At 62.1% G+C, this 26,525-nt stretch overlaps 4 protein-coding genes across 7 annotated transcripts; 3 read left to right on the top strand and 1 right to left on the bottom strand.

The window, feature by feature from the left end:
* Positions 1-1,214: 1,214 nt before the first annotated feature.
* Positions 1,215-16,024, top strand: TRIOBP (TRIO and F-actin binding protein). Of its 4 annotated transcripts, none has more exons than XM_072037700.1 (22): positions 1,215-1,280; positions 1,868-2,018; positions 2,640-2,843; positions 3,054-3,165; positions 3,484-3,679; positions 3,877-4,246; positions 4,349-4,481; positions 4,693-5,688; positions 6,046-6,132; positions 9,351-9,407; positions 9,695-9,763; positions 10,158-10,247; positions 10,686-10,795; positions 11,093-11,663; positions 12,035-12,133; positions 12,875-13,022; positions 13,191-13,302; positions 13,810-13,969; positions 14,100-14,210; positions 14,461-14,547; positions 14,952-15,115; positions 15,596-16,024. In XM_072037700.1, the coding sequence occupies exons 2-21, from the start codon at positions 1,921-1,923 to the stop codon at positions 15,111-15,113; spliced, it is 3,972 nt and encodes a 1,323-aa protein (XP_071893801.1). In that variant the 5' UTR covers positions 1,215-1,280; positions 1,868-1,920; the 3' UTR covers positions 15,114-15,115; positions 15,596-16,024. The 4 variants fall into 4 exon arrangements, with proteins under 4 accessions (XP_071893801.1, XP_038043127.2, XP_038043128.2 ...); XM_038187199.2 differs by having other exon boundaries at positions 1,260-1,280; positions 15,223-16,024; XM_038187200.2 differs by having other exon boundaries at positions 1,261-1,280; positions 2,710-2,843; positions 15,223-16,024.
* Positions 16,025-18,907: 2,883 nt separating this feature from the next.
* H1-0 (H1.0 linker histone) lies at positions 18,908-19,878 on the top strand. Its single transcript, XM_027450455.3, has one exon. It carries the CDS (start codon positions 19,076-19,078, stop codon positions 19,658-19,660), a length of 585 nt encoding a protein of 194 aa, XP_027306256.2. The 5' UTR covers positions 18,908-19,075; the 3' UTR covers positions 19,661-19,878.
* A 777-nt stretch (positions 19,879-20,655) lies between these two features.
* GCAT (glycine C-acetyltransferase) lies at positions 20,656-23,763 on the top strand. Its single transcript, XM_027455250.3, has 9 exons — positions 20,656-20,886; positions 20,972-21,102; positions 21,414-21,515; positions 21,799-21,945; positions 22,106-22,260; positions 22,418-22,500; positions 22,659-22,830; positions 23,074-23,195; positions 23,437-23,763. The coding sequence occupies exons 1-9, from the start codon at positions 20,682-20,684 to the stop codon at positions 23,586-23,588; spliced, it is 1,269 nt and encodes a 422-aa protein (XP_027311051.3). The 5' UTR covers positions 20,656-20,681; the 3' UTR covers positions 23,589-23,763.
* On the bottom strand, positions 23,763-26,448 carry LOC113843330 (noggin). Its single transcript, XM_027455258.3, has one exon. The coding sequence runs from the start codon at positions 25,879-25,881 to the stop codon at positions 25,078-25,080; it is 804 nt and encodes a 267-aa protein (XP_027311059.3). The 5' UTR covers positions 25,882-26,448; the 3' UTR covers positions 23,763-25,077.
* Positions 26,449-26,525: the final 77 nt, after the last annotated feature.

Genomic DNA, 26,525 nt, shown 5'->3' with positions numbered 1-26,525 from the left:
GGAGGCGTTCTGTGGTAACACAGAACATGCCAGAGCAGGCTCATTCCCTTGCCTGCTGACTGCGCCGATCCCAATCCCGATAGCTCAGAGGGGCATGAAATCCTTTAATGCCCTTGCTGCGTATGTGTGCCCCTCTCTGGGATGGGAGCAGCAGAGGCTGCCCTGTACCTCAGGGCAGTTGTCCTTCTTCTGGGGACCTCGGTGTATGTTGAAATGTTGTTTTACTGCCAGGTGATTTGGGAGAGTCGCCTTTTTAGTTTGCTGGTTTCCCCGACCCTGATAACTTCCGAGCCTTTCTCAAGCGTCAGCTGAAATTTCCAACAGCTTCTTCACGCTCTGGAAGTTTCCAGGTCCTCCTGGAAGCTGTTTTCACAAAGTATATGAAAAAAATAGAGCCATGCAATCCTACACGGAGTTACCCACCAGTGTTGTTGGCTGCGGTATTGATTTCTCCAGCTGATCGATCCAAGCTTGATTTTGTAACGTGAATTCCTGGCTCCTCCCCGGCCCCGTGTCTCTGTTATGGGGTGGGACTGGGCTGCCTTGGGGGAGGGATGCGGGATACCTCACGAGCTGGTGAGTTAAGCATTTGCCAGACACATCACGGTTCAGACCAGCCTGTGAGTTCCACACAAAAATATAACGGGGATTAGAGAGGATCAAAAGCAGGTGGGGAGGCAAAAAGGGCAGAGGGGGGCGGAAGAGCTGGAGCTCAGCGCACAGATGGAGCTGCAGTGTGTTAATTGTTGCTCTGTGCTTGCTCCTCAGCAGCATATCAAGCTCCAGGCTGTATCAGGTGCCTCTAGAAAGGAACCAGGGAGAAAAGTTTTGGGGAAAGAGGCGAGAATTTGGGGGAATTAATGGAGCAAAATTGAGATTTATTTATTTTTTTGAATAAAACTTGATTTTTTTTTACTACTGGGCACAGAAGTAACTGCAGCAGGAGCAACTGAGGGCAGGCCAAGCGAGGCCCAGGCAGGGGAGCGGCGGGGGGGGGCCAGGGACCGAGGCCCGGGGGCGAGCCGTAGCCCCGGGGCTACCGAGCCCGGCCCGGCCCGGGTCGATCGCCCGCCCGCTGCCGCCGCCACGTGGGTGCCCGTACACGTGGCGCCGGCGCGCCACCAGCCAGCCAATCAGGGGGCGGTATTCAAATAGCTGTCGAGCGGCGGCCAATGAGAGGGGAGGGGGCGTGGCCTCGCTGCCCGCAGTTCCCACGGCCGGCTTCATTCACAGGGGAGCTCGGCGGGCAGCGAGGCGCTGGGAGCCGTGGGGGAGTCGAGGTACTGGGGGCACTGGGAGCAACTGGGAGCTACTGGGAGCAACTGGGAGCGGCGTGTGCGGCTGCCTGGCTGCATGCACGCGTGTCAGAGGCCCTGGGGGCGCAGCGTGACCCCGGCAGCAGGCCCCAAGCGCCCCATGGGGTGTGGGAGCGATGCTTTGCCCACCAGGCAGTGACACCTGGGCAGGGGTGGGTGGCGATGCTGGGCTGGTTCCTGCTGCTTCCCTCGCAGGCGAGTGCCTAGGCTCGCGTCTGGTCAAGGAAAAGACAACTTTCTGCAAAGAAAAGAGTAGGACCTGAGCCTTGTGTCCTCGGGGACTCCCAAACCGGCTGTGTCAGCAGCCGTTTGAGGGCGCAGAGCGGTGCCCCCTGCTAAAAAAGGCCTCGGCTGGAGCACACCCTTTTATTATGTGCAATTACGCGGCTCGTGCTGATGGCCTCGCAGCTGGCTGCCCTTGGGCTCCAGCCTTGCCAGCCGACAGCAGCAAACTGCAGCCTGCGGGTAACGTTTGCGCTTCCACAGGAGCCTGAGAGCCTTGACGGGGGGAGCTGAGCGCTCTACCATCCCTTCCTCCTCTTCCCCCACAGCCTGGCAGCAACGGCGTCCTCGTCCCCGCTATGGGTGATGCGGCGGTCGCTGGATGACGTGCCCTGTGCCGGTTTCGAGGCCAACATATTCGCCGGGAGCCTGTGCCAGCACTGTTTGCGCGCCGCAGGGGCTCACCGGCACGCTGACCAGGTGAGCTTCTGCTTGGCATCCGCAGCCCACCCCACCTAAAATACGCTCCCGGCAGAGCTGTTCCCAGAATTTAGGTGGAAAGGGGTAAATCTCATGGGATTTGGGGCTCCGGATGCCTCAGTCCTAAGCCGGTCCTTCCGCACGAGCCGCCTGGCTGCGGCAAGCTGCACCCGAGCAGACGTCGGCTGGTTTCATGTTCGCGGAGGGTTTCGTGTTGTTCGCTGCCCTCCCGGAGCGACCGGCCTGGGATCATGAAATAGTAATGAGCCTCCCGCTCCCTTTCGTGCCCTCTACCCCTGCTCGTGGGCCCTCTAAGGTTACTGCAGCCCTCTGCCTGCTCAGAGCCGCCTCTGAGCGAATCCCGGCGCGGGCGAGATGCTGGAGGGAGGGCGGCGCGGGCACCCTCGGCCCTGCAGGTAACCAGAGGGGGAGACGCCGAGGTGCAGGGGCTGGGGTTTTGCAACCTTTCCTGGGGGAAATCCTCCTCTTTCGGGGCGCGGTGTCCTCTCCTGGGGCTGTCTGGGTGGCGAGGGGGGGGTACCCTGAGCCCGCATCCACGTGCGAGCCTCCAAAACCAGCCTGCTGGCGGAGGAGGTGGAAGAAGCAAGGTGTTTCTCGTAGGAGCTGTGTTTTTCTTCCTCCTCATCTTCATCACGGCGCCGGCACCACTGCATCCTCCTCTTCCCCGCAGGAGCATGCCGTGGAGGTGGCAGGGCGCAGCGGCGGCCCCGAGGCAGAGCCGGGGGGGCCCTGGGACGCCGTCCGCATCGTAGCACCCCGCTGCGAGGTGTACGTCTGCGTGGGCCGAGCCGACGGGGCGGCACGGTGAGTGCCACCAGCAGCCACCCCGCTCGAATAAAGCCCCTCGGAGCACTGCGGGGAGAGGGGAGCCAAGCCACAGGAGCAGGGGGACGTCGGGCGCGACAATAGGGCTGAGCGATCCCCTCCGCACGGGTTCCTCTGGGCTGCCCCAGGTGCTGGTGGCCGTCCCCGAGCTCTGCTGACCGCCGGCTGTCCTCTCTCCCCGCTCCACAGCTGGCAGCAGGGCAGGGCACGGCCCCCGCTCAGCCCCGGAGCCGAGGGCGAGCATGGAGAAACCGGCACCGAACCCCAAAGCTGTGCCGAAGGCGGCTCTGCGCTCGCCAAGGTGAGACAGGCGTCGTGGTGTGGGGTGTGCCGGTGTCCCCAGCCCCTCGTCACCTTGTCACCACCTCTGCCGGGCACGTTCAGGAGCTCCTTCATCCCGCAAAGCAGGCTCTGTCCCCAAATTCACTGCTGGGTTCCCCTGTGTGGGTTTTCCTGCCTCACTCCCTGCCCTGCCAGCCGATTTGGGGCTGAGCCCACCTTCTGCTCCTCTCCCGGTCCCGTTTCACCAGCAGCTCTGGGCTGTAACCCCTCTTTGCCTCCTTCCAGCCCGCAAGCTTGCTGCCCCCACTGCAGAGACCTGCCCTGTCTTGTCTCCCAGGACTGGGAAATGACCAGGCTGTGGGACAGCTCCTTGGGATCGGGCAAACGGGACGCCATGAGCCACGGGAGCCGCAAGGACGAGGCGCGGGCGCCACAGGCAGACAGACCCAGGTGGGCTCAGCCCCTTCCCTCTGGATCCTGGGTGAGGACAGAGGCCCCGAGCTGTAGGAAAGAAATCTGCCCGCTGAAAGCAGGTATGCTCCGTTTGCCCCTGTCCTACACCCTGCTTCTGGCTTGCTCCCTGCTTGGGGGTGCCTGAAGTTGCCGGCGGGTCTCTAGATATGGCAGAGCCTGCTCCTAGGAGGTTTTTGATCCAGGAATCCTAAATGTTTAAGGCCTGGAGCCTGTGAGCCGGCACCTCTTGGTGTTAACCCCCTTCTCCCCATCCCAGCCCGAGGTCCCGCCAGCCAGAAGCCCGAGGAGAGCCGGGCAAAACCCCGCACGGGGAGCTGCCGTTTCTCCCTGGATCACCCCAAACCCGACCTTCCCCGGGCTCCTTCGCCATCACCTCGCGGCCGTGGCTCCTCTCTGACCCCCGGCAGGCTCCTGGCGTCCTCCTCCCGTCCCGGGGAGCCCCACGGGCACCCCGGCGGCGCGGGCACGGAGGGGAGGCGCGGGTTGGAGCGGCAGGAGTACACGGTGCTGGCGGACCTGCCCAAACCCAAGCGCCTCGGCCGCGGGGACGCCGCCGAGCGCTGCGGCTCCCGCACCCTCAGCCCCGGCCGGGTGGAGGTGGAGAGGATATTCGGCTGCGAGCGCAGGTGAGAAAGGAGTGGGGAGGCTTCTGGGGTGTCCCCAAAAGCGATCGGGGCGTCCCCAGCTGGGGATGTGCGGGGCTGGAGCCCGGCTCCTCGTGCCCGCAGGAAATCGGAGACGCTGGAGGCTTTCCAGGCGCTGGAGGAGGGCCGCGTGGAGAGGCTGGATGGGAAGACCCCGCTGCCACCCAGCAAAGGCCGCCTAGGTCGCAGGCAGTCCAGCCCCAGCCTGCCCAGGGAGGTGAGTCCTGGCTGCTTGTTCCTGCCACTTTTTTTTCCCCTATTTGAGAGGTTTCTCCTTGCTGCAGGCTGCCTCTGCGCATGGGGGTGCGATGGCTGCAGTGCCTCTTGTTATGACCCAACCAACCCTCATCCCACCTTATCTCCCTCCCCACTGTCCCTCCCGAGTGTATTTTCCATCCCAAGAGGACTCTTTGCTCTCTGTCCCCTAGGGCCAGCGGCTCTCCTGGCACCCCGAGCAGCGCAGCAGAGACCCCAAAGAGCTCCGGCGCTCCCCCAGCCCGGCTCGGCTCCCGGAGAGGACCAGGACCCCCTTGCGCTCCGTGTGCCCATCCCCACGGGCGGAGAGGGACTGGAGGAAGCCAAGGGACTCCTCGAGCCCCACTCGGCAGCTGGAGAGGGGCAGCAGCAGCCCGCGCTCCCCCAGCCCCAATTTTAGGTCGGAGCAGAGGGCAGGGAGGGCCGCGAGCCCTCCCCAGCGCTCGGAGAAAGACTGGAGGAGCCAAACGGAGAGGGGCCGAGCTGCCTGGCAGGCTGGCAGCGTGGGGAAAACAGCGGAGAGGAAGAGCCTGGGGGATTCCCTGCGCCCCCCAAGTTTTGGGAAGGGCTCGGATAGCGTCAGGCTGGGCCGGGCAGGGCCCCCACGGTGCACGAGTCCCCTGGGACGGACGGAGAGCGCGTGGAAAAGCCAAAAGGAGATCTCCCCAGCTGGCCCAGCACGGGGGGCAGAGAGGAGATGGGGGAACCCAGGGGAACCTCTGCACGCCAGGGGCTCCGGGAAACAGCCCGAATGTGGCTGGCAGAGCCTGCGGGAAAAACTGCAGCCTCCCCTCCCCGGGAAGGGCACGGACGGTGAGTGGAGAGGCCGAGGGAAGCCGCTGCGCCCCACGAGCCCGACGCGCCCGCTGGAGCAGGACTGGAAGGGCCGTGGAGATGGCCAGCAAGCTCTGAAGCCAGAGAAGGACTCGAAGCTCCAGGAGAAGCCCCTGTGCCACGTGGATTTGATGCACCAGCTGGAAAAGGACTGGAGAAGCCCCGGGAGATGTCTAGATGTGTGGCCGCGGCCGGATGACAGCTGGAGAAGGCCCGAGAGTCCAGTGCAGCAGCTGGAAGATGACTGGAAGGTGCCTGAGCGCACCCAGGACTCAAACAACCCCGAAAAGCCTTTGGAAAGCGACTGGGGGAGCAAGAAGCTTCCTATTTACCACGTGAGTACGGCAGGGGAGTGAAAACACAGCCAGGAGCCGGAGCTGGGGGGGTGACCCTGCTGCCAGGGGTAAAACCAGCGAGCATCTTTGCCTGCACGGAGCAGGGAGCTGACCTCATTTGCAGCTTTTCTCCCTGGCCAGGGCAGAATTGAGCTGCACACACACACACACACGTCCACACGCAGCCTTCCTGCCCCTCCAGCATCCCCTTTTCCCCAGGGTGTGAGGAGCGGCGCCGCCCTCCTGGCACTGGGGTGCTTCCTCCTGCCCCGCGCTGGGAGGGCGACAGCGGGGTCTGGGGAAGCGAGGAGGTGATGAAACCCCCTTGCTTTTACCTCTCGCCTTCTCTCCCCGCAGCCCCAGCTGGGTGGAGGCGCCTTCCCAGCACAAAGCTCCTCGGGAAGCCAGCACCAAGCCCCCAATGCCGGTGAGAGACGCAACAAGGTAGGGGGCAAAGCCTGGGACTGGGGTTGGGGGGGCTCAGCACACACCAAGTGGGCACCTTCCCTGTCACCTCCAGGGCACGGGGCTCGCTGTCACACCCCGTGGGACGGCGGGGGTCACACCCCAACCCTGTGCCCATTCCCCAGATGGGAAAACTGAGGCACGGAGCCGCTTGGCGAGGCTGGAGGGGGGGCGAGCGGCGTGCCTGGGCCTGACCCCCTCGCCGAGCTGCCTTCCTTCCCCTATCTCCTGCTGGCAGCGGGGCCTTTTGGGGCACAAAGGGTGCTGTGAAGCGGGGGTCCCGGTGTCACCCCAAGAGCCCCACAGCTTGTCCTTCCGTGGGGGCCCCACTGGCCTCACCCGCCCCGCCGGCTCCATTGGCTGCGCGCTGCGGGGCGGCTCCCATTGGCCCGGCTGGGTCCTCCCAGGAAGTTTCGGGTGGGAGGAAAAACTTTTTTTTTTTTTTTCATAAAAAAAAAAAGAGGAAAAAAAGCTCAGGCAGGCATGGTGGGGCTACGGGAACCACCCGGCCTCTGAAGCCACCCCGCCACCCTGGCTGCCAGCGCCCGCGCCCGCCGCGCCCCAGCCATGACGGTGAGTCCGGCACCGGGGGTCCCCCCGCTTCGGCTCAGGCCTCGCCACCACCGTCTTCACCCCGTCACCCCTCTTGGCTTGCCCTCCGTCCCCTCCTGGCTGGCGATGGAGCAGCTTTAGGGGCAGCCCCCCACGCGTGGGGACAGGCGGAGGGCACCCCGGTGGGCGCGCGAGCGGCTGACGCTCGCCACGCCAGTGGCAAGGGGACGGGGAGCGACACCGGGGGGGACACCCACGGGTGGCAGGCTGGGCTGCGAACCCCTCCGGCCCCAGAGGGGTTTTGTTGAGCAGAGCCGGAGCGGTTTAGCTTTGTCTTCTGGCCTGCGGCCCTTTCCTGGCGGAGCGAGTTCCCTTTTTCTTTTTTTTTTTCGGAGGAAGCGCGCTGGCGGGGAGGCCGAGAAGCCCCCGCTGCCAGCCCCGTGGCGAGGAGGAGGCGAGAGGAAGGAGCACTGGGTGACCTGGGGGTGCACCTCCAGAGGACACTGGTCACTCAGAGGTGACCTCCAGAGGTCCCTCCTTCCAGCCGCCGTGGTCAGGGAAGTGTTGCTCCGGGGCCTGCGGTCCCAAAAGGAGCAGGAGGCGCGGGGCTGGCGGTGGAGGCAGCGCACCTGACCGGCCACCCCCTCCCCGTCAGCTCGGGGGTTTCTGCCCTCCAGGGCTCCACCACGCCGAGGAGAGGTCCTCCTGTCCTTCTCCTCCTTCAGCTTCATCTCCCTCGCTCCGTTGCCTTCTCTTCTCCTCCGTTTCTCCCCCCGGGCTCCGGCTCCCTTGTACCACCCGGCGGCGATTCCTCCGCTCCCACCCCAGCCCCTTCCCTTCTTGGGTGTTTACATTCTTCAGATGCTTGCCGGCTGTTAGCACAACCCTGCTATCCCCTCCTCGGCTGGCTCTGCAACCTGCCGGGCTGTAACCCAGTCCCTCTGAATGTCCCCCGTGTCCCCAGCCACTCGGTGCTGTGTAGGATTCAGTCCGAGCCCTGCTCTGCTCTCTGCTCATCTCCCGAGCTCTCTGCTCCAGCGGACGAAGCTGGATTTGGTCGTGGAGAGAGGGGGATATAAATGGTTTTACACACTTTCTGCAGCCACCGGTGGCCTGTCCCGTGCTGCCAGCCCTGCTACGGCAAAAACACTGCCAGGGTGGCTGCAGAGCTGAGGCTGGCAGGGAAAAAAGGGCCCGTTCTGCCCGGTGACATTCACGTGCTCGGGGGAAGCCTGTGGCGGGGATTTGCTGGCCCTGGTAATGCATGCGGGGCAGTAATAGGGCAGCGAGCCTTGGCAGGGGCTCTGGCAGGGCTGGCCTGATCTTTTTTGCAGTTTGTTTTCCCATTGTTACACACCAGACTCATTATTTCAGCAATTAATGCCCTGGCGTGGTAAATCATTGATATCTCAGCCCTCGCTGACCTGCACAGAAGCCCCTTGGGAGTCCTTTTGCTCCCTCTCTTGGCCCATTTTTCTTCCACCCCTGAGCCGAGCTGCCTCCTGGCCCCCAGGACATGGAGCCCACCCTACAGCTGACCCCAAAACCACTTTCCCAAATGGAAAAAGGAGCAACCACAGCGCTCCTGCCTGCCTCCCCTGCCCCGCACACGTGCGTGCCGGGAGGGGCGGCCGCACCGAGCGCTTCGCCTCCTTTCCTTCCCTCCTGCCGCTCCCAGTCCGGAGCCAGGGCTGAAGTCACTGGATTGGAAAGGGATAACGGCGAGCAGGGTGGAGCCACAAATACAGGGAAGGAATTAATTTTCAGAGCGCTTTCCCAGGGCGGCAACCACCAACGACGGGGTCCGGGGGAGCGGCCGAAGGGATGCGCCCGGCCCCCTCGGTGCGCAGCCACCAGCACACTGCTCATCGCCTCCTCTCCCTGTCCTGGAAGAAGAAGAAGAGGCTCTGGGCTGAGTTATTTGCTGGTGCAGCTCCTCCCGGGGCTGCTGGAGTCGGGAGGAGGAGCGGCTGCAGCCTGTTGGGCCGAGGGCGAAGCTGGGCAGAGCGCTTGCCCTGAGTCAGCTCTCCGGCACGGCGCTGCTGCGGGGAGAGAAACTGCTTGGGATGCCGTCCCGCTGGCGTGAGGTTAGGAGCAGGCAGAGGGGGGCAAAACTTTATTTTAACAGGCACTAAGCTGGGTGAAACTCCCCTTGTCCTCATCCTCTGCAGCCGTGGGGCAAGGGAAGGCTCTGCGGGAGGAGAGGAGCCGCTCGTGTCTTTAATAAGCGGGCAGGATGTAGCTGTGGGGCACGGATGGGTGCCTGGGTTTGGGGTGAGGTGTGTCCGCTCCTTCCCTTCCTTCTCCAGCCCCGGCCTGTCCGGCGTTCCCTTCCCCTCGCCCCTGCCTCCCTGGCTTATCTCAGAGTAAATACCTCCAAGGCACCTTGTGGAAACCTCCCTGCCGCATATTTTCCTTTAATTTTTTATTTTTTTTTTTCACTCTTATCTCCTGTTTCCTCTTACAGGAATGATTGCCTGCTGCTGAGAGCTAAATCCCGTCCTCCTCCGCCACTGGGTCCTAAACCCCCACGCGTTTCCTAAAAGCCTTGCGGGGCTCTTCCCGCTCCTTCTTCCCCCTCTGGGGACTCTGATCCCATCCCTTCCAGCACACAGTAACCCTCTGCTTTCTCCTCTCTCCTCCAGCCAGATCTCCTCAATTTCAAGAAGGGATGGATGTCCATCCTGGACGAGCCAGGAGAGGTAAGCCCCACCTGCATCCCGCCTCTTCCCCAGCCCTGTTGGTCGTGGTCCCCGTGCAAGCAGTGTTTTTTTCCTTCCCCTCCCGTTTCGGTCTCTCCCGCTGTGGGAAACCCCAGCTGGGAGCCGAGGGGTGCGAGGGGGAGTTGGAAGGGAACCGGAGAAGGGGGCAGAGGCTGCGAGGTCGCGGAGCAGCACGTCCCTCCCTGTTCCTGTGCTTCCCTGGGTAACCGTCTATCCGTTTCCCTCCTGTCTTTTCCCCTCCCTCCCCCTGCCCGGCCCGCTGGCAGTGGAAGAAGCACTGGTTCGTGCTGACCGACTCGAGCCTGAGGTATTACAGGGACTCCAACGCCGAGGAGGTGAGCGCTGGCAGCGGTTCCCGAACCCTCTGTGCTTTCCTGGTCTCGTCCACGTGGTGAGGGGGAGAGGGACGCCACCGCTGGCCTGGCCACCTCGTGCCCACGCGAGGGAGAGCGTCCCCTCCTTGTGAAAGGAGCCAGGGGTGGCCGGTGTCTCTCTGAGACCTCATCCTGGTCCATCGTTCATCCTAAAAAGCCCTTGGGGGGGTTGTCGTGGTGGGGAGTGAAAAGAGGGGCTGCTCTGATGCTCTCCAAATCTTCCTCCTCCCGCAGAGCAGAGGTGGCTCACGCTTTACAGAGGTGGCTCACACTTTCTTTAGGGTGCAGGCAGGTGGCTGGGGCTTTTTCGGAGCCAGGCTTGCATTTATACCCCGGGGGGCGGCTGTGCTTTCAGGCCGATGACCTCGATGGCGAAATCGATCTCCGCTCCTGCACGGATGTGACGGAATTCGCGGTGCAGCGCAACTACGGCTTCCAGATCCACGTGAGTGCCCTGCAGGCACGGGGGGTTTGCTGGCTGGGAACGGCTGCTCCCTTGCCATCCATGCCTTTGATGCGGAGATTTGGGCCGTGCAAACCTCGTGCCAGGGTAGTTGGTGACATGCCCGGCACCCAGAGTCACCCTGTGGTGGCTCATGTTTGCCTTTGCTTGGATATGGTCTCATGAGGGGTGTGAAAGAGGCTTCCCCACAAAGATCATGTGTCCAATATCACCCCTCTGTGCATCCCCAGGAGCCCAAGATATAGGGTGGCATCCCTAATGGGTGCAGCAGGCGGACAGAGAGGGGCTGTGGGGTTTTTTATAAAGCTCTCGGCGAGCTGACGCAGCGCGAGCAGGCGCCTGGCGGTCCTGGGAGACCAGCAGGAGCTGCCCGTGCCTCTGGTGAGCAGCGACAGAGCCTCCGTCCTGTCCCCGCTGCAGACGAAGGATGCCATCTTCACGCTGTCGGCGATGACCTCGGGCATCCGGCGCAACTGGATCGAGGCGCTGAGGAAGAACGTGCGCCCCGTCAGCGCCCCGGATGTCACCAAGTAAGAGCTGCCTGGCATCAGGTCCCCTTCCCCTTTCCATGCTGGAGTCTGGCACGGCTGGGGCTCGGGGCAGATCCTCTGCACCCCGTGGGGAGAGCCTCTCACCCACGCACGCAGCCAGAGCTGCCAAGCAGCGTGACGAAACCTCTCGGTGTGTTTTTTTTGTTTGTTTTTTCGCAAGGCTGGGTTGAGCAAAACCCGAGCTGTGGGTTTCGGCCGGCAGCGCGCGCATGGGGGCCGTCTGCCCGTCCCCACGCTGCGCCTCTCTTCCCTCACGTGCCACCACTCTGCTTCCAGGCTCTCCGACTGCAACAAGGAGAACGCGCTGCGCAACTGCGTCCCGGCCAGGGGCTCGCTGCGGGCAGAGGAGCAGCAGCAGCAACAGCAGCGGCCGGGCTCCGAGGGGAGCACCAAGAGCAGCCCCTGGAAGGCAGACGGGCAGCGCCATGCCTTCGACTACGTGGAACTGTCCCCCTTGCAGCAGGACCCCCCCAGCCAGGGCTCCCCGCCGAGGACGAGAGGCAGCTTGAGGGGCTCGGAGCGAGCCCCCAAGCACCACGAGGATCTGGAGCGGGATCTGGCTCTCCGCTCGGAGGAGAGGCGCAGGTGGTTCGAGAGCCCCGACAGCGGGGTGCCCAACGCTGACGGGCTGGGGGGGGACTCATCCCGCAAGGCTGGGGAGCCGGATCTGCCCCCCAGCCCGCTTTCGGAGGAGCAGCGGGCTCGGCTGAACGAGGAGATAGAGAAGAAGTGGCTGGAGCTGGAACGCCTGCCCTTGAAGGACTCGCGGCGGGTGCCCCTGACAGCGCTGCTGAACCAGGGCAAGGGAAACCAAGGCGGAGACCTCAACGAGGCGCTGAGAAAGGAGGTGAGAGCATCTGTCCTCTCGGAAAGTTGGCTTCTTACAGTGCATGCCCTGGGGCTTTGTGCCTCCCTGGCAGCAGGAGACTCCGCAGAGGAGCGAGGCCACCCACGCCGGTGGCATGGCTTGCACGGAGCTGCCTTTTGGTGCAGTTCTGCGTTTGGTTTTTGCTGCCTCCTTTTTGAGCTTCACCTCTGAGCTCTGGGGAAGAGCAGCGTGTGTGTCTGTCGGAGCTAAGCATCCTCAAACACAAATCTGCCTCTGGAGGAGAGCGTGTCCACCTCCTCCCCTCCTTGCTGGCTTCCCCGCGCTGCTCTTTCCAGGCTGCCACCTCCTCCCTGGGCTCAGCACCTCTCTCTCTCCCCTCCCTGGCACAGGTCCAGTCGCTGCGGGCGCAGCTGGAGTCCTGCCGAGCCAAAAACGAGGCGACAAAACCCCAGGGGGACAGCCACGTGCCCCGGGGGTACATCTCTCAGGTAAGCCCTGAAATGGGAAATGCCACGGCCCGGGACTTGCTGCCAAGCAGGTATTGCTAATCGTTGGGTTGCCTCGGTGACCCTAACGGGGCTCAGCTGTAATCAATGGTAATTAGAGAAAGGCTGGTGTGTGTGTGGCAAGCCCTAAAAGCATTTCCCTTAGTGCCAGGGGAAGGAACTGGGGGCAGCAAGCTGGGGGATGCGAGGGCTTCCTAAAAATGATGTTCTGGCATGGTTAGGTGGCAAAAACATCCTTCCCAGGCCTTGGGGGCTGAGAGGGGAATGTCCTGCTTGGGTTTTTCTTGTAATATCAGTTATCCACGGTGCTGGGTGCTGAGAGAGCTGTCCTGCAGCTCAGGGCCAGCAGAAAGGAAAGCAAACTGGGTGGGAAGGTCTCAAACAGAGCCAGGGCTTTTTAACAGCGCCCAGCCAAGTCATGTGGCACTGGGAGGTGTCACTTTTCCGAAGAAGAGGCTCAGTTTCCATCGATTCTGGGGTCGCTGCTTCATTTAAAAGGCAAATAGCGGGACGTGGTTCCAGCTGTTAACCTCCTCCAGCCAGAGATGTTCGATCTCTCGGTGTGTTTGGCACCAAAAGCAGCACCTCTCTTTCAGGAGGGACAAACCATCCCGGGAAGTGATCTCTGGCCCTGGGCTGGAGTAAGGTTTGCCGAGTGATACCAGCCTGGCACCTCCAAGCCCCTCACTCCTCCTGTTTCTTGTCCTTTCCCCGGCCTGGCAGGAGGCCTGCGAGCGCAGCCTGGCCGAGATGGAGTCGTCCCACCAGCAGGTGATGGAGGAGCTCCAGAGGCACCACCAGCGGGAGCTGGAGCGGCTGCGGCAGGAGAAGGAGCGGCTCCTGGCAGAGGAGGCTGCGGCCACGGCAGCGGGTAGGAGCGGCTGTTTCGGGTGGCCTTGGGAAGTGGAGGAGCAGAAGGGAAGGAGGAGGAACTGCAGAAGGAGATCCGAGTCTGTAATAGCTCGGTCAGCTCCCCGGGTTGGTTTCCCCAGATGTGCTGAGCAGGCAGAGCCTGATCCCCCGTTGTCCCTCCCTGCAGCCATCGAAGCACTGAAGAAAGCCCACCGGGAGGAGATGAACAAGGAGCTGGGCAGGACACGAAGCTTTCAGCAGTGCGGCTCCAGCTCGGATGCCCTCCAGAAGCAGCACCAGTAAGAAATCTCCTCTCCTGCTCCCCTCACTCAGGGCTGCTGCCCTCGCCGAGCCCCATGCTGGTCTTATCGCACCCATCTGAGGCTGTAGCCTCCAGTGTCTGCCTCTCCAGGGGCGGTGGGTGACAGCCAGGCTCGCTGCCATAAAACCAGCTATATGGCAGAGAGCTTTATCCCCTGCTTGGTGCCAGCAAGGCAGGATTGATCCACAGAGGCATAAGGAGGTGCCTGGCCACCCAGAACTAGCAGAGCTCTCGCTATTCCTGGCGTGTTTTCCCTATCAGCTCATATCTGCCTGTATTACGCAAAGCTCCTGCACTTCTCCTGCATGACTCGAAGCTCCCAGGAGCCCCATCCTCGTGTTGGGAGGGTGGAGGGTGAAGCCTGGAGCCGCACGGAGCGGTGTGGCAAAGCCACGACGGAGGCTTTGGGAAGAGCCAGTCCGTGGCACGGGGGCAGGCGATGCCGATGACGAGGACAGCAATGACCCCGGCGCCTCTTTGGCAGGTTGGACGTGGACTCCCTGAAGCGGGAGCTGCAGGTGCTGTCGGAGCAGTACTCCCAGAAGTGCCTGGAGATCGGGCAGCTGACGGAGAAAGCGGAGGAGCGGGAGCAGACGCTGCAGCGCTGCCAGCAAGAGGGGAAGCAGCTCCTGCGGAAGAACCAGGCAAGAGAGGGGCTTCCCCTGCCCATGGAGCATCTTCCTTCCCCTGGGGGCTGCCCCAATCTAACCTGGCTGCTAAAACTCCCCCTTTTGGGTCATATTCTTCCACTATTTTCTCGGGGCTTGCCCGCAGGAGCTGCAGACCCGCCTCTCGGACGAGATCGGGAAGCTGCGGAGCTTCATCTCCTCGCGCTGCTCCGGGGACCGCTCCCAGAACAACGAGCGCAGCTCCTGTGAGCTGGAGGTACGGGGCTGGCAGGGTCAAACCCTGAAAGAGATTTGGGCTCGGAGGGGAACTACGGGGCGGCCAGGAGCCGTGCAGGAAGGAGGTGCGCAAGCTTCCCCTCTGTGCCTCTCCTGGGGCACCTCGCATCATTTCCCTCTTCCTTCCTCTCCCAGCGCCGCGCTTGCGCCCGCCCAGGGCAGCGGTCATCCTGCGGCTCTCTGCTTCCCCCTGCCTTGAGTCACCTCTGGCTCCTCTCTCCCCGGCCCAGGTGCTGCTCCGGGTGAAGGAGAACGAGCTGCAGTACGTGAAGAAGGAGGTGCAGTGCCTCCGGGAGGAGCTGCAGATGATGCAGAAGGTGGGTGCTGCCTGGAGCCTCCTTCCCCTGCTTGCTAGGGCCGCGCCGGGAGATGTTTCACCTTGAGAAAAAATTACATTTTATGGTGAAAACGATGAATTACTGGAACAGCCTCCCCAAGGCTGTGGTGGAGTTCCCAAAAACTGGAGGTTTTCAAGACGTGGTTGGACAGGGTGCTCAATAAAATCTCATCTAGGCTCCCTTTTCCCAAAAAATATTGGACCTGATGATTTTTCGAGGTCCCTTCCAACCTTGGCTGTTAAATACTGCTATAAAATTGCTGCTGAGCTTCAGATCTTGGGCTGGTTCCTCCTCCACCTGCTGGCCTTTCTCCCACTGGCCTCGCCTCGCCACCCCAATACCGGCGCCAGGGTTTGCCGACTCTTCCCCCCCTCTCCCGGCAGGACAAGAGATTTGCCTCAGGGAAATACCAGGACGTCTACGCCGAGCTGAATCACATCAAGGTGCGCTCGGAGCGGGAGATCGAGCAGCTGAAGGAGCACCTGCGCCTGGCCATGGCGGCCCTGCAGGAGAAGGAATCGCTGGGCAACAGCGTCAGCGAGTAACGGTGAGCGCCGGGGAGCTGCCACGTCCCCCCCTTGGCTGGCAGGTTCCTCTTGCTCCCCTCTTTTTTTTTTTTTTTTTAATTTTATCTCCTTCTCTCTCTCTCTCCAGGTCTGTTCTTCGTTTGTTTATCTATTCTTGTTTTTAATTTGCTCCGTTCCTCACTCGTGGGGAGGGGGAGGTTGAATCCCATCCGTTATCACCTTGGCACGACGTCCCCCCTCCCCGGCCAGCCTCCCCTCACGCCCCTCCTGAAGCTTTCGATGAAGCCCTTCAAGCCCCTCTCGCCTGCGTATCTGAGCACGTCGTTTGGACTGGCTCCTAACATGCACCTTCTTCGGGATTTTATATGTGAAAATTATATTTTATAGAGGAATTTTTGTCTTCCCCCGGGAAGAAGGGGAAGAGGAGGGGGGAAAGCTTTGACATCACCAGTGCTTTCTGACCTGAGGAAAATAAGAGAATCTCTCCCCCCTCTCCCCAGCCCCGTTTCTCCCGGCCATGCAGCCACCGTTGGCACTTTTTGTGCCCTCTCTTCCCCCCATCCCCGTGGCCCTACGGGGTCCTACAGCGAGGACACTGCTCCCCTGGGGAGAAGACACCCAAAGCCATAGGAGGGAGCCGACGGGGCCGCAGCTGCGCTCGCCCGGGACTTTGAAAGAGGAGACCTTGGCACGAGGCTGCGTGATCAAGCTCTCAGTGACTGTCCTTCGGTTCTGCCTTGGCAGAGCCTCAACCCCCTGGCACCTCCCTGCCCACCCTCCCTTGGGACGGGGAGAGCCCCCCCCTGTTTTTTTTTGGGGCAGAGGAGCTGCTGCCGTGTTGTGCAGCCAGCCCCGAGGTGGGAGCTGCTGCTCGGCCGTGCCCTTCACTTCTTAACTTAATAAAATCTTTCCATTTTGCTGATGAAAAACATGTTCCATGAGGGGAGGGCTCGGGACAAAAAGCGGAGACAATTTTTGATTTTGGGGCCGGCACGGAGGCTGAGGGAAGCCATGCAAAGCAGCTATCCGGCTGTCTGCTCTGAATTTGGGTTTGGGGGGGAATAATCTGCATCGTGACACCAGTCCAATAATTTCTGAGAGAAATGATGGTGGGATGTGGGACCTGGCTCCGATCGTGCCCAAAATGCCGGCTGAAAGATGGGATGAGTTTGGCACATGTGGCCAGAGCTGGGAAGGCGAGAGCCTCCAGGCTGTGGATGTCCACCTTGATGTTAGGGATTTGTAGGAACCAAATTAGGAGGGCAAAAGCATTACACATATGTTTTTAGGAATAAACACCCCTGCACATCCCCTGTGGCTGAATTCAGGCTGCATGGTCCTAACCACCCACGGGTGATGCAACTGGCCGGCCACCCCCTTCCCCAGGCGCTCGCTATCTGTGTTTGTTTGGGTTTGGGGTTTTGTGTTTGTTTTTTTTTTATTTTTTATTTCTTTTCCTGGCTGGGGGCTGCTGCCCGTGATAAAAGCATTGCGCCAAAATGTGTGGGCGCTGCCGATCAGCCCCGTCACCCCACGGTGCAGTGTGTGGCGGGGCGATACCGGCCCCACATCGGCCCCACAGCGCTATCGCCCGGCCGCAGGGGCACGGGAGGGCCGGGCAGCCGAAATGTTGGCGGGCTTGGCAGCCTGTACGTTTTTTTTCTGTGTGTTTCGAGCCCCTTTGAAAAGGGGAGCGCGGGCTGAATTAAATTTCGCCGGGATGGGTTCGCTGCGTGCTCCCCCTGCTGTGCCTGGATGCTGTTAAAGAACAGCCCCGGCCCTGCGAGGTGTGGGTTTGTACCGAGGGGACTGCAGCACATCCACAACGTGCGTGCTTTGACCATTTAAGAAGAAGTCCTGGGCTGGACGTGCAGAAATCCCGAGGGGGTTGGTCAGACGAGGCACGGGGAGGGAGGAGGAGGAGGAGGATGAAGACGTTGGGATTACTGGAAGATTCCCCTGCCAGGCTCCTAACCCGGAGGTTTGTGATAGAGGGATGTTTCCCAATCCCCAAAGCCGATTTAATGCTGGAAACGTGCAGCATCGGCCTCTGCACCATTTCCATGACACCTCCAGCTCCAGAGCTGCTCCGGCCCGTTAAGGACATGCTGGTGCACCAGGGCAGGGTGCGAGGGATGCTCTCACCATCAGGGGTGCTTCAGGGACCTTTGGGATTTTCTTGGCCAGAATTTGCCCGTGGAGGACCCCAAAGAACTGCGACCACCCCTACGACCTTCCCTTGTTTTTGTCTTGCTAAAAATTAGGGACCCGGCCGGGATGAAGGGCTGGGGTCCCCCGTGTACAGCGGAGAGGCCGCGTCCCCGCCAGCTGCAGGAGGTGCGCGGGTGATGTGCTCCGATAAGACAGCCCATTTCCAGCTGGCTCCAGCAAGGTGAAGCCTTTTGTCCTCCTCCCTGCCCAGGCGCTGCGCCGCCCTGATAACCGCCGCCTCTTTTTTGGAGGCTCCGCGGGGAAGGAGCGGGGCTGGGAGATGCTCTTGGCAACCCCCCCCCCCCTCCCCACCGCCACCTCTCTTGTTTTCTCCGCTTGGCGGGCGAGCCCGGGTGCTGCTGGCGGTTTTGAGCTTGGATGCAAAATAAAACCAGATGGGGCCTTATCTCCCCGCGCCCGAGTGCCTACGTGCAGGCAGCCAGCAACGGCGCTCCATTTCCCGCTCAGAAAACGCAGGGTGCTTCACCCGGTCAGGGTGTCACCGAGAGGCCAGAGTCCCCTACACGTTCCCCTTTTCTTTTCCCGATGATGCCTGCGTGTCCCGGGCTGGTGGCACGAATCCACCCAGGTGCCATCGGTGTTGCAGGAGGGTGCTCAGCATGCGTTGGACGTGCCAAAATGTTTTGAGCTGCAGGGTTTCGTCCCCCAGCACTAAATGTCTGCGGGCAGCCAGGTGTTTTTCAGATGGAAGGAGGAAAACATCACCTGAATCCTCTGGAAAGGTGATGGCCACAGCCACATTTAATCTCCCGGGGGCAGCTGAGTGCAGCCCCAGCTGGGAAGCGATGGCTGATGAGAATTCACGTCCCTGCTCTGTCCCCCAGCAAAGGGCTGTCTGGCCCCAAAAACAGGGGACAGCCTTTAGTTTGTGACTCTGCATGAGGGATGAGATGATATCCCCAAAGCCCCTTGGTGGGGAGCAGAAGGGACAGAGGAGTGGGGACAGAGACATTGGACCACGGGGTACAGCTGCCAAACCTATTTTTGAGCCTTTTTGCATGAAAAAAGTAAACCTTTTTTCATGGGGGTTTACTTTTTTCAAAAAAGTAAACCCCCAAAACCTTTGTGTGCCCTGGGGACAGCGGGTGGTGTGACAGGGAGCCATCACCCACCCCAGGGTGACACCATGGTGGCTCGGGGCAGAAGGAAGGGAGAGACCCCAAGTGTCCCTCCTTGTCCATCTAGTGCCCCCCTCCTTATCCCCTGTTGTTCCTCCCCATGTTCCTCCTTGTCCCCTAAAACTCCTCTATGTGTCCTTGCCACATCCCCTCCTTGTCCCCCCCACTTTCCCCCTAAGTGTCCCCACTGCGCATTCCTCCCTGTCCCCCGATACCCCTCCCAGTGCCTTTGTCCCATCCTGCGTCCCCCCAAAGCTCCAGTGTCCCTCCCCATCCCCTGGTGTCCACCCCAGTGTCCCTCCCTGTCCCCACAGTGTCCCTCCTTGTCCCCACACTCTCCCTCCCTGTACCCACCACGTCCCTCCCCGTCTCCCCAGTGCACCCCAGTATGCAGGGTGGGGCGGGACGCGATGGGGGAGGGACAGGGGGGACAGGCAGTCCTCCCCGCCGTCCGCACCACACCCTTAAATTCGGGGCAGCGCCGGGTGTGCCCACAGAGGCGGCAGAGGTGGCAGCACGGCGCCTTGTGTTGCCCGCGGCTCCTTCTCGTAGCCTGCCCCGGTGTCCCCGTCGCGGGCGGCCGACCCGGTCCCGGTTTCCACCACAGCAGCCCCGGGAGAAGCGCTGGCCATGACGGACAGCCCCATCCCGGCCCCGGCCCCGGCCGCCAAGCCCAAGCGGGCGAAGGCGCCTCGGAAGCCGGCGTCGCACCCCAGCTACTCGGAGATGATCGCGGCGGCCATCCGGGCCGAGAAGAGCCGCGGCGGCTCGTCCCGGCAGTCCATCCAGAAGTACGTGAAGAGCCACTACAGGGTGGGCCAGCACGCCGACCTCCAGATCAAGCTCTCCATCCGGCGCCTGCTCGCCGCCGGCGTCCTCAAGCAGACCAAAGGGGTCGGGGCCTCTGGCTCCTACCGCCTGGCCAAGGGGGACAAGGCCAAGAAGGCCCCAGCCGGGAGGAAGAAGAAGAAGAAGGCTGCCCGAAGGTCCACGTCGCCCAAGAAGGGGGCGAGGCCCAGGAAAGCCAGGTCGCCGGCCAAGAAGCCCAAAGCCGCCACCAGGAAAGCCAGGAAGAAGTCGAGGGCCAGCCCCAAGAAAGCCAAGAAGCCAAAGACTGTTAAGGCCAAGTCGCTGAAGGCATCCAAGGTGAAGAAGGCAAAGCGGTCCAAACCCAGAGCCAAATCCGGCGCCCGAAAATCGCCCAAAAAGAAGTGAGAAGTCTGGAGGCCTCTGTCCAGACTCTCCCCGTTGGTTTCTGTAAATAGCTTTTGCCTTTATTTTTACCTCTTACTATCGCCTTTTTTTTTTTTTTTTCTGTGTAACGAATCGATCTATTTCTGTCTGGAAACAGCTAAAATAAGGCAATTAACGAAAGAAAGAAAAAAAAAAAAAAAAAGGAACATCTTCAGCATGAAGAGTTCCCCTTTTTAAGAGCTGTTGGTCTGGGTTTTTATTTCTTATTTCGCCTCGGAAGCGCGGGTGGCCCCGGGTGTCTGCTGGGGCCAGGCAGAATTTGGGTTCCTGCGGGTCTGGGGGGGTTGTGGTGGGCAGGCTGAGGACTCGGAGGGAGGGAGGGAGGAGAAGAGAGCCGCAGCCCTTCCAGGAGGACGAGGACGATGGGTTCCCCGTTCCCTTCCTGCCCCACGTCCCCACCAGCCCGCCACCCGGCGGGTGAGGGCTGGAGATAACGGCGCAGACGGGTGGTGGCGGGGACCTTTGGGGTGTGGGGATGGGCACGGCCCCGCTGCCACCAGGGCTTTGGCACGGGACCAGGGCCGGCCTGGCCCCATAGCGTCCCTCCCTGTGGGGCTGGCAGCGAGCCCACGGGACGGCCTGAGAGGCTCGGGTAGGATCTGCCCAAGTGATCCCAAATCATACAGGGGATGATCTGAAGGAAAGGGGGTCCCTTCCCATTTTCCCTTCTCTTCCCTTTTTCTTTTTCTTTTTTTCTTTTTCTTTTTCTTTTTCTTTTTCTTTTTCTTTTTCTTTTTCTTTTTCTTTTTCTTTTTCTTTTTCTTTTTCTTTTTCTTTTTCTTTTTCTTTTTCTTTTTCTTTCCCTTCCCTTCCCTTCCCTTCCCTTCCCTTCCCTTCCCTTCCCTTCCCTTCCCTTCCCTTCCCTTTTTTCCCTTCCCTTCCTTTTTTTTTTTTTCCCTATTTTCCCTTCCCCTCCCTCCCTTCCCTCCCCCCGGTGCCATTGGCCGTGCTCGCACCGCCCCCAGCGGCTCGGGGCTCGGGGATGTGGCTCCGGGTGGCGGCGGCGGCGGCGGCGGGGGCCGGGACCGGGGGGTCCCGGGCGGCTTCGGGGGCGGCGGCGGCGCAGCTCCAGCGGCGGCTGGAGGGGGAGCTGGAGGGGATCCGGGGAGCCGGCACCTGGAAGAGCGAGAGGGTCATCGCCTCCCCGCAGGGCCCCCACCTCCGCCTGGCTGGAGGGGGAGACGCCGGTGAGTGCAGGAGGGTCCCCCCATGGGGTCACCAATGGGGTCACCGCTGGGGACCCGGTGGTGGCTGCAAGGTGTGCCCCCGCAGGGATCCTCAATTTCTGTGCCAACAACTACCTGGGGCTGTCGAGCCACCCGCAGGTGATCTGCGCCGCCGTGCGAGCCCTCGAGGAGTTCGGTGCCGGCCTCAGCTCCGTGCGCTTCATCTGCGGCACGCAGGTAAAAAAAATCCTAAACTTGAACCATCTTGGTCAAACCTACCCCGATTTATCCCCCTCAGAGCCCCAGCAGGTTAAACGCAGAGAAAACCCGTGGCTGCTGCCTCATGGCTGGGAGGCTGGAGTCTCCCTGCTGGGTTTTTGGCATCCAAACCGATCGCCGTGGTTTTAGGGCCCATTAGCTTCTCCCCCCTGCACAGCTCTCCTGGATAAAACACATTTATTTATGACTGCACCCATCAGCAGCAGGCAAGCGAGAACTCGCGCTGCCCTAAGCGGTGATGCTTGCTTTTTTTTTTTCTTTCTGCTCAGAGCATACACAAGGAGCTGGAGGAGAAGATCGCGCGCTTCCACCAGAGGGAGGACGCCATCCTCTACGCCAGCTGCTTCGACGCAAACGCCGGCATCTTTGAGGTTTGTCGTGCCTGGCAAAGAGGAGGGGAGAGGCTGCAGAGGCTCCCTGGTGGAGAGCCCAGAGCTGGTGCCCTTGAACTGGGAGGTGTGGGCCGTGCAGAGCTGTTTACTCAGCCCTCAGAAAGCCAGGGGATAAGGGAGCTGGGCAGGAAAGTGGAAAATTTAGCAGTGCCAGGAGAGACGTGGCAGCTGCAGTCAAATGCAGCTTTGTCCTCCGCACCGGGATGGGGCGAGGTGGTGCCCTGCAGCAGGGGCTGACCCTGTATGTTTGGCACGGGGACAGGCTCTGCTCACCCCGGAGGACGCGGTGCTGTCCGACGAGCTGAACCATGCCTCCATCATCGACGGCATCCGCCTGTGCAAGGCCAACAAATACCGCTACAAGCACATGGACATGCAGGACCTGGAGGCCAAGCTGCAGGACGCGCAGGTACGGGGCTGCGCTCCCACCCCAAAGCCCCCACGTGTCCGGGCAGGACCCAGCCCTGAACGATTCGGCTTTTTCCCATGCCGTGGGCATCCTTTTTTTGCTGTTTGGTGTGGATAAATCCCATGGGGAAGCAGCAGCGTGCCACTCTTCCCTCCCGCAGAAACACCGCCTGCGGCTGGTGGCCACCGATGGTGCCTTCTCCATGGACGGTGACATCGCGCCCCTGCGGGAGATCTGCCAGCTGGCCCAGAAGTACGACGCCCTGGTCTTCATCGACGAATGCCATGCCACAGGGTTCCTGGGGCCCAACGGCCGGTAAGGGGGCGTTTCACCCTCCTGGAAGGCCCCCTTGGGTCTTGGGGGATCGGTGTCACTGCCTTGCCCCCTGCCCGGTGGTGCTTCGTTTCCCTCGAGGTGCCAGGTGTAGAGCAGATTCCCTGGTAGGCGCTGGCACGGGTTCCTTTTTCTGCAGGGGTACTGATGAGCTCCTGGGAGTGATGGACAAGGTCACCATCATCAACTCCACCCTGGGAAAAGCTCTTGGAGGAGCGGCAGGTGAAGGCATTCCCTTGCCCATGCCCTAAAGTGCTCCACGGCATCGCTTTGATGTTGCCTTCATCTGTCCAAAACCAACAAAACGCGTGCTCGCGTTTGGGACCCTGCCACAGCACCGAGGGGTGCCTCACCCATTCCCCTTTCCCTTTCCTCCACAGGTGGGTACACGACGGGCCCCAAACCCCTCATCGACCTGCTCCGCCAGCGCTCCCGGCCCTACCTCTTCTCCAACAGCCTGCCCCCCGCCGTGGTGGGCTGCGCCTCCAAGGCCCTGGACCTGCTCATGGAGAGCAACGCCATCGCCCAGTCCATGGCCGCCAAGACCCAGCGGTGAGGGGCCTTGTCTCTACTCCTCTCCCGTCCCCGGTGGGGTGGGAGTACGGGAAGGGGCTTGTTAGGAGTGTTAGGGACTTGTTGGGTGTGCGTTCACCCTCTGCTGACACCTTGCTGGAGGTCCTCAGGGGGAGGAGATGTGAGCCAGAATCACCCCCAGGGCTCCCCGGGAAAGCACGGCAGCGGTCCCCAAGGACAGGGGTGACAAGCTTTGAGTCCTCCTCTCGTTCTCCTCACCAGCTTCAGAAGCAAGATGACGGCAGCCGGCTTCACCATCTCCGGGAAGGACCATCCCATCTGTCCCGTCATGCTCGGGGACGCCCGGCTGGCTGCGGTGATGGCTGAGGACATGCTGAGCAGGGGTGAGCGGGGCAGGGAGCTCTGGTTGCAGGCGCATTTCTCGATGGAATCGATGCCTGGTGGTGCCACCACCACCACCGTCTCTCCTCCAGAGAGATTCCTGCATGAAATCTGCTCATTTTGCACCCTCCAGCTGCAGATATCCTCTTGGTCCTTCCTCGAGGGGAGGGGATTTTCCATGAGTCCGTCAGAGCTCGGAAGCAGGTCCCCCTTGAAATCCAGCTCTCCGTGCTTTCTCCCCAGGTATTTACGTCATTGGCTTCAGCTACCCCGTGGTCCCCAAGGGGAAAGCCCGCATCCGGGTCCAGATTTCGGCTGTGCACAGCGACGAGGACATCGACCGCTGCGTGGAGGCCTTCACCGAGGTGGGACGGAAACACGGAGCGCTGCCTTGAGGGGCCACCAGCGGCGTCTTTCCCTCGGTGCCTTCCCTGCCCGTGACCAACACAAGTGCCTGTGCCGGGGTGGGGAGGCTTGAGCACCGTGCTGCTGGACGCAGGACCTGAAGGCTCTGGCTGTTGCGGTGTGCTGGCAGCAGCCCCTGTGGCATTAAAGGTTTCTTGCAGTGCAGTGGGTAGATGTCTGGCTCTTGCTTTCTCATCCGGGAGCTGCGGTTTCCCAGACTGTGCATCAAGCCCCTGGCAACCCGTGCCACCAGCAGCCAGTTTGGGAAAAGAAAGAGGGCAGAGGCTGGCCCCAGCACCAGCTGCTCCTCGCTCCCAGGCTTGCTTGGTGCCTGAGATTAGCCCTACAACTTTACCCTCCCCACAGGGCTCCCTCCCCAGCCCCGGGAGCTGCATCTCGCCCCGTGTGGTGCAAGCCCAGGAGGTGGGCAAGAGGGCATGCATCCGAGCAGGTGACAGAAACCTGTAATTTCCCTCCATCAAGTGCAATTTTCACGTGGCAGAGAACACGCAGCAGGCTGGCATCTCTGCATTTGTTCCTCCGAGCCCCGCCGAGGTGGTGATTTAGCACTCGAGCAGGCACACGCCGGGTCCTGGGTATCACAGGCTGGCTTTGTTCAAATTGCCTCTGCTCCAACTGTGTGTTATGCAGCCTCCCTCCCGTGTCCTTGCATGCACGTGTTCTCTCCCCATCCTCCTCGCCTCTGGACACCCTAAACTCTCCCCTCCGTCCCCGCTGCCTCTCCCAGCCGCTCCAAGGCTGCGGTCTGCACGGCGCCGGGAGCTGCAGCGCCGGGGAGGCAGGCGGCTCAGGCCACAGCGCTCACGACTGAATAACGCAGCCGCTGCCGGCCGCAGGAGGTGCAAGAACGTTTCGTTCCCAGGCGAGTCCTCCAGCTCTTTATTTTCTTCAAGGCTTCCCGGCGGAGGTCTGATCCATGGCTGGTTATGGCTCTTAGCCCAGAAAGCAGAGGGCTTTTTGCTCGTTAGGACGCAGAGGCAGGAGGTGCTGCCTTTCCAGGCTGTAGTTCCCAGCCTGAGCCACCCCAGATGCTGGTCCCACCCCATCCCTGTAGGCAATGTGGGGTAGGTGTGGGTTCACCTCTCTCTCCCGTTGCACATTAAGCTACCGGAGCTCCCCATCCCATTCGATTCCCCTACAAACAAGGACACTTCCAGCCCTGGCTTCCTGCCTCCCTCACTTCCACCCACCCTCATGAACAGCCCTCACCGTGCTGTCACACCTCAGTCCCAAACCTGCCCCTCTTCCAGCCCTTCTCCACATCACAGTGTCCCCCTTCAAGCTCAACCCACACCCCCTCACATCTTCCTTGCACCCCAGCCCCGCTCCCACCACCCTCAGTCCCCCGTGCACAGGGATGCCATGGACTAACCCTCCCCTCATCCTTTGCCCCAGATAAACACCCGGTGGGCGTCCCGCTTGGCTTCTGGCATTTTATTTCTCCCTCTTCCCAGCCCCTCAGCGGCAGGAGCACTTGCAGGCGACCACCACGGGGTAGGGGATCTGGCGCCAGGCGCAGTGTGGGGGGCCAGGAGGTCGGGGGGCCCAGCAGTGCCAGGCCAACAGCTTGAGCTGGGTGAGCTGGGCAGGACGGCAAGCCATACCGGGGGGCCAGGAGCAGCCGGAGGGCTCGGGCTGGCAGGCGGTGTGGCGCACCCAGCGGGGCCAGAAGACGGGCCCCAGGTCTACCCAGGAGGAGGCGAGGCGGCAAGCGGCCCGCTCCACCAGCCACTGCCTCAAGCGCCGTGCCACGGTGGCGGCCAGCTCGGGGGGCAGCCCGGGCACGGGGGGCAGCAGGGTGGGCAGCTCCAGCCCCTCGGCCTCACGCCACAGCTTGCGGCGGTACCGCCCGGCGCCCTCCGCCAGCTCCCGGCTCTGGCTCTCCAGGTCCTCGGTGGCGGTGGCGGTGGTGGCGGTGCCGTTGCGACCCACCGGCTCCTCAGCCGACATCCAGAAGGGGTCGAAGGCTGAGCCCAGCAGCCGGCGAAGCCTCCCGGGCCGTAGATGGCGGGGTTTGGGAGCGTAGCGGTAGTCCTCGGGGGAGAGCGAGAGGCTGTAGGGCCGCACCGGGGCCGAGGGGCGGCCGCGCAGCAGGCGGGCAGCGGGGTCAGCGGTGCCGGGCGGCGGTGGCAGGTCTCGAGGGTCCTCCGGTGGCGGCGGCGGTGGTGCCAGGCCCGAGGCAGCCGGCGGCGGCAGCGGCAGCAGGCAGAGGAGGAGGAGGAAGAGGAGGAGGAGGAGGAGGCAGCGGCAGGGGCCCTGCATGGCGAGCGGCGCTGCGGGCTGTGGCTGCGTCCCCCCCGGTTATCGCCGCGTCCTGAGCGTGGCCTTCCCCTTTTCCCTGGTTGTGGGTGCTGATACCCGGCCGCCCGCCTGCCCGGGGACACCCTGCTCCCTCCAGACATCGGGGGGGGGAACGGGGGCCTCCCACCCGGCTGAGGTGCTGTGGGTGGGGGTGAACGTGGGCAGGGGCAGCGGGACCCTCGCCTCTTCGGTGCAGGATGGCTGCGTGGGTCACGGTTGCTTCTTGTCACATCAGCCCGAGCACACGTTGTCCTGCGGGGTGATAAGGGAGCTGGAGGTCTGGTGGGGCCGGCCCTGGGCTGCTTGTCCTCCCTCCCCTGGGAGAGAAATTCTGGTGAGAGGTCAGAAAACAAAAGCCTGTTTGCCCTCTGTCTCCGGCTCTGATGCTGGGTGTGATTTGCTCTGGTCTGCGCTACGAGCCCTTTTTGCCATGCTGCTCGCAATTAACAGCTCAAAATAGCAACTAATTGCTCGTGTTCCAGAGGTTTTAGCCCCATAGACCAAGCAGGAGGTAAGGGTCAGGCATGGTGGGACATCCACGTTCCCTGGAGGTGTTGGGAAGCACCTCCCGATCACACAGCGGTGCTGGGGCTGCGGGACCCTGT

This window comes from Anas platyrhynchos, chromosome 1, assembly GCF_047663525.1.
Source record: "Anas platyrhynchos isolate ZD024472 breed Pekin duck chromosome 1, IASCAAS_PekinDuck_T2T, whole genome shotgun sequence".
In the NCBI taxonomy this organism is placed as follows: domain Eukaryota; kingdom Metazoa; phylum Chordata; class Aves; order Anseriformes; family Anatidae; genus Anas; species Anas platyrhynchos.
The sequence above is the reverse complement of the archived record's forward strand: the minus strand, read 5'-3'. Positions and strand labels throughout refer to the sequence as shown.

Bases quoted from the DNA above. Each gene is read 5' to 3' on its own strand.
- TRIOBP (XM_072037700.1), top strand. From the start codon at position 1,921: ATGACGTGCCCTGTGCCGGTTTCGAGGCCAACATATTCGCCGGGAGCC. The intron at 9,764-10,157 runs GTGAGCGCTGGC...CTGTGCTTTCAG, and splicing joins GGGACTCCAACGCCGAGGAG to GCCGATGACCTCGATGGCGA. The intron at 10,248-10,685 runs GTGAGTGCCCTG...TCCCCGCTGCAG, and splicing joins ACTACGGCTTCCAGATCCAC to ACGAAGGATGCCATCTTCAC.
- H1-0 (XM_027450455.3), top strand. From the start codon at position 19,076: ATGACGGACAGCCCCATCCCGGCCCCGGCCCCGGCCGCCAAGCCCAAG.
- GCAT (XM_027455250.3), top strand. From the start codon at position 20,682: ATGTGGCTCCGGGTGGCGGCGGCGGCGGCGGCGGGGGCCGGGACCGGG. The intron at 20,887-20,971 runs GTGAGTGCAGGA...GTGCCCCCGCAG, and splicing joins GGCTGGAGGGGGAGACGCCG to GGATCCTCAATTTCTGTGCC. The intron at 23,196-23,436 runs GTGAGCGGGGCA...CTTTCTCCCCAG, and splicing joins TGAGGACATGCTGAGCAGGG to GTATTTACGTCATTGGCTTC.
- LOC113843330 (XM_027455258.3), bottom strand. From the start codon at position 25,881: ATGCAGGGCCCCTGCCGCTGCCTCCTCCTCCTCCTCCTCTTCCTCCTC.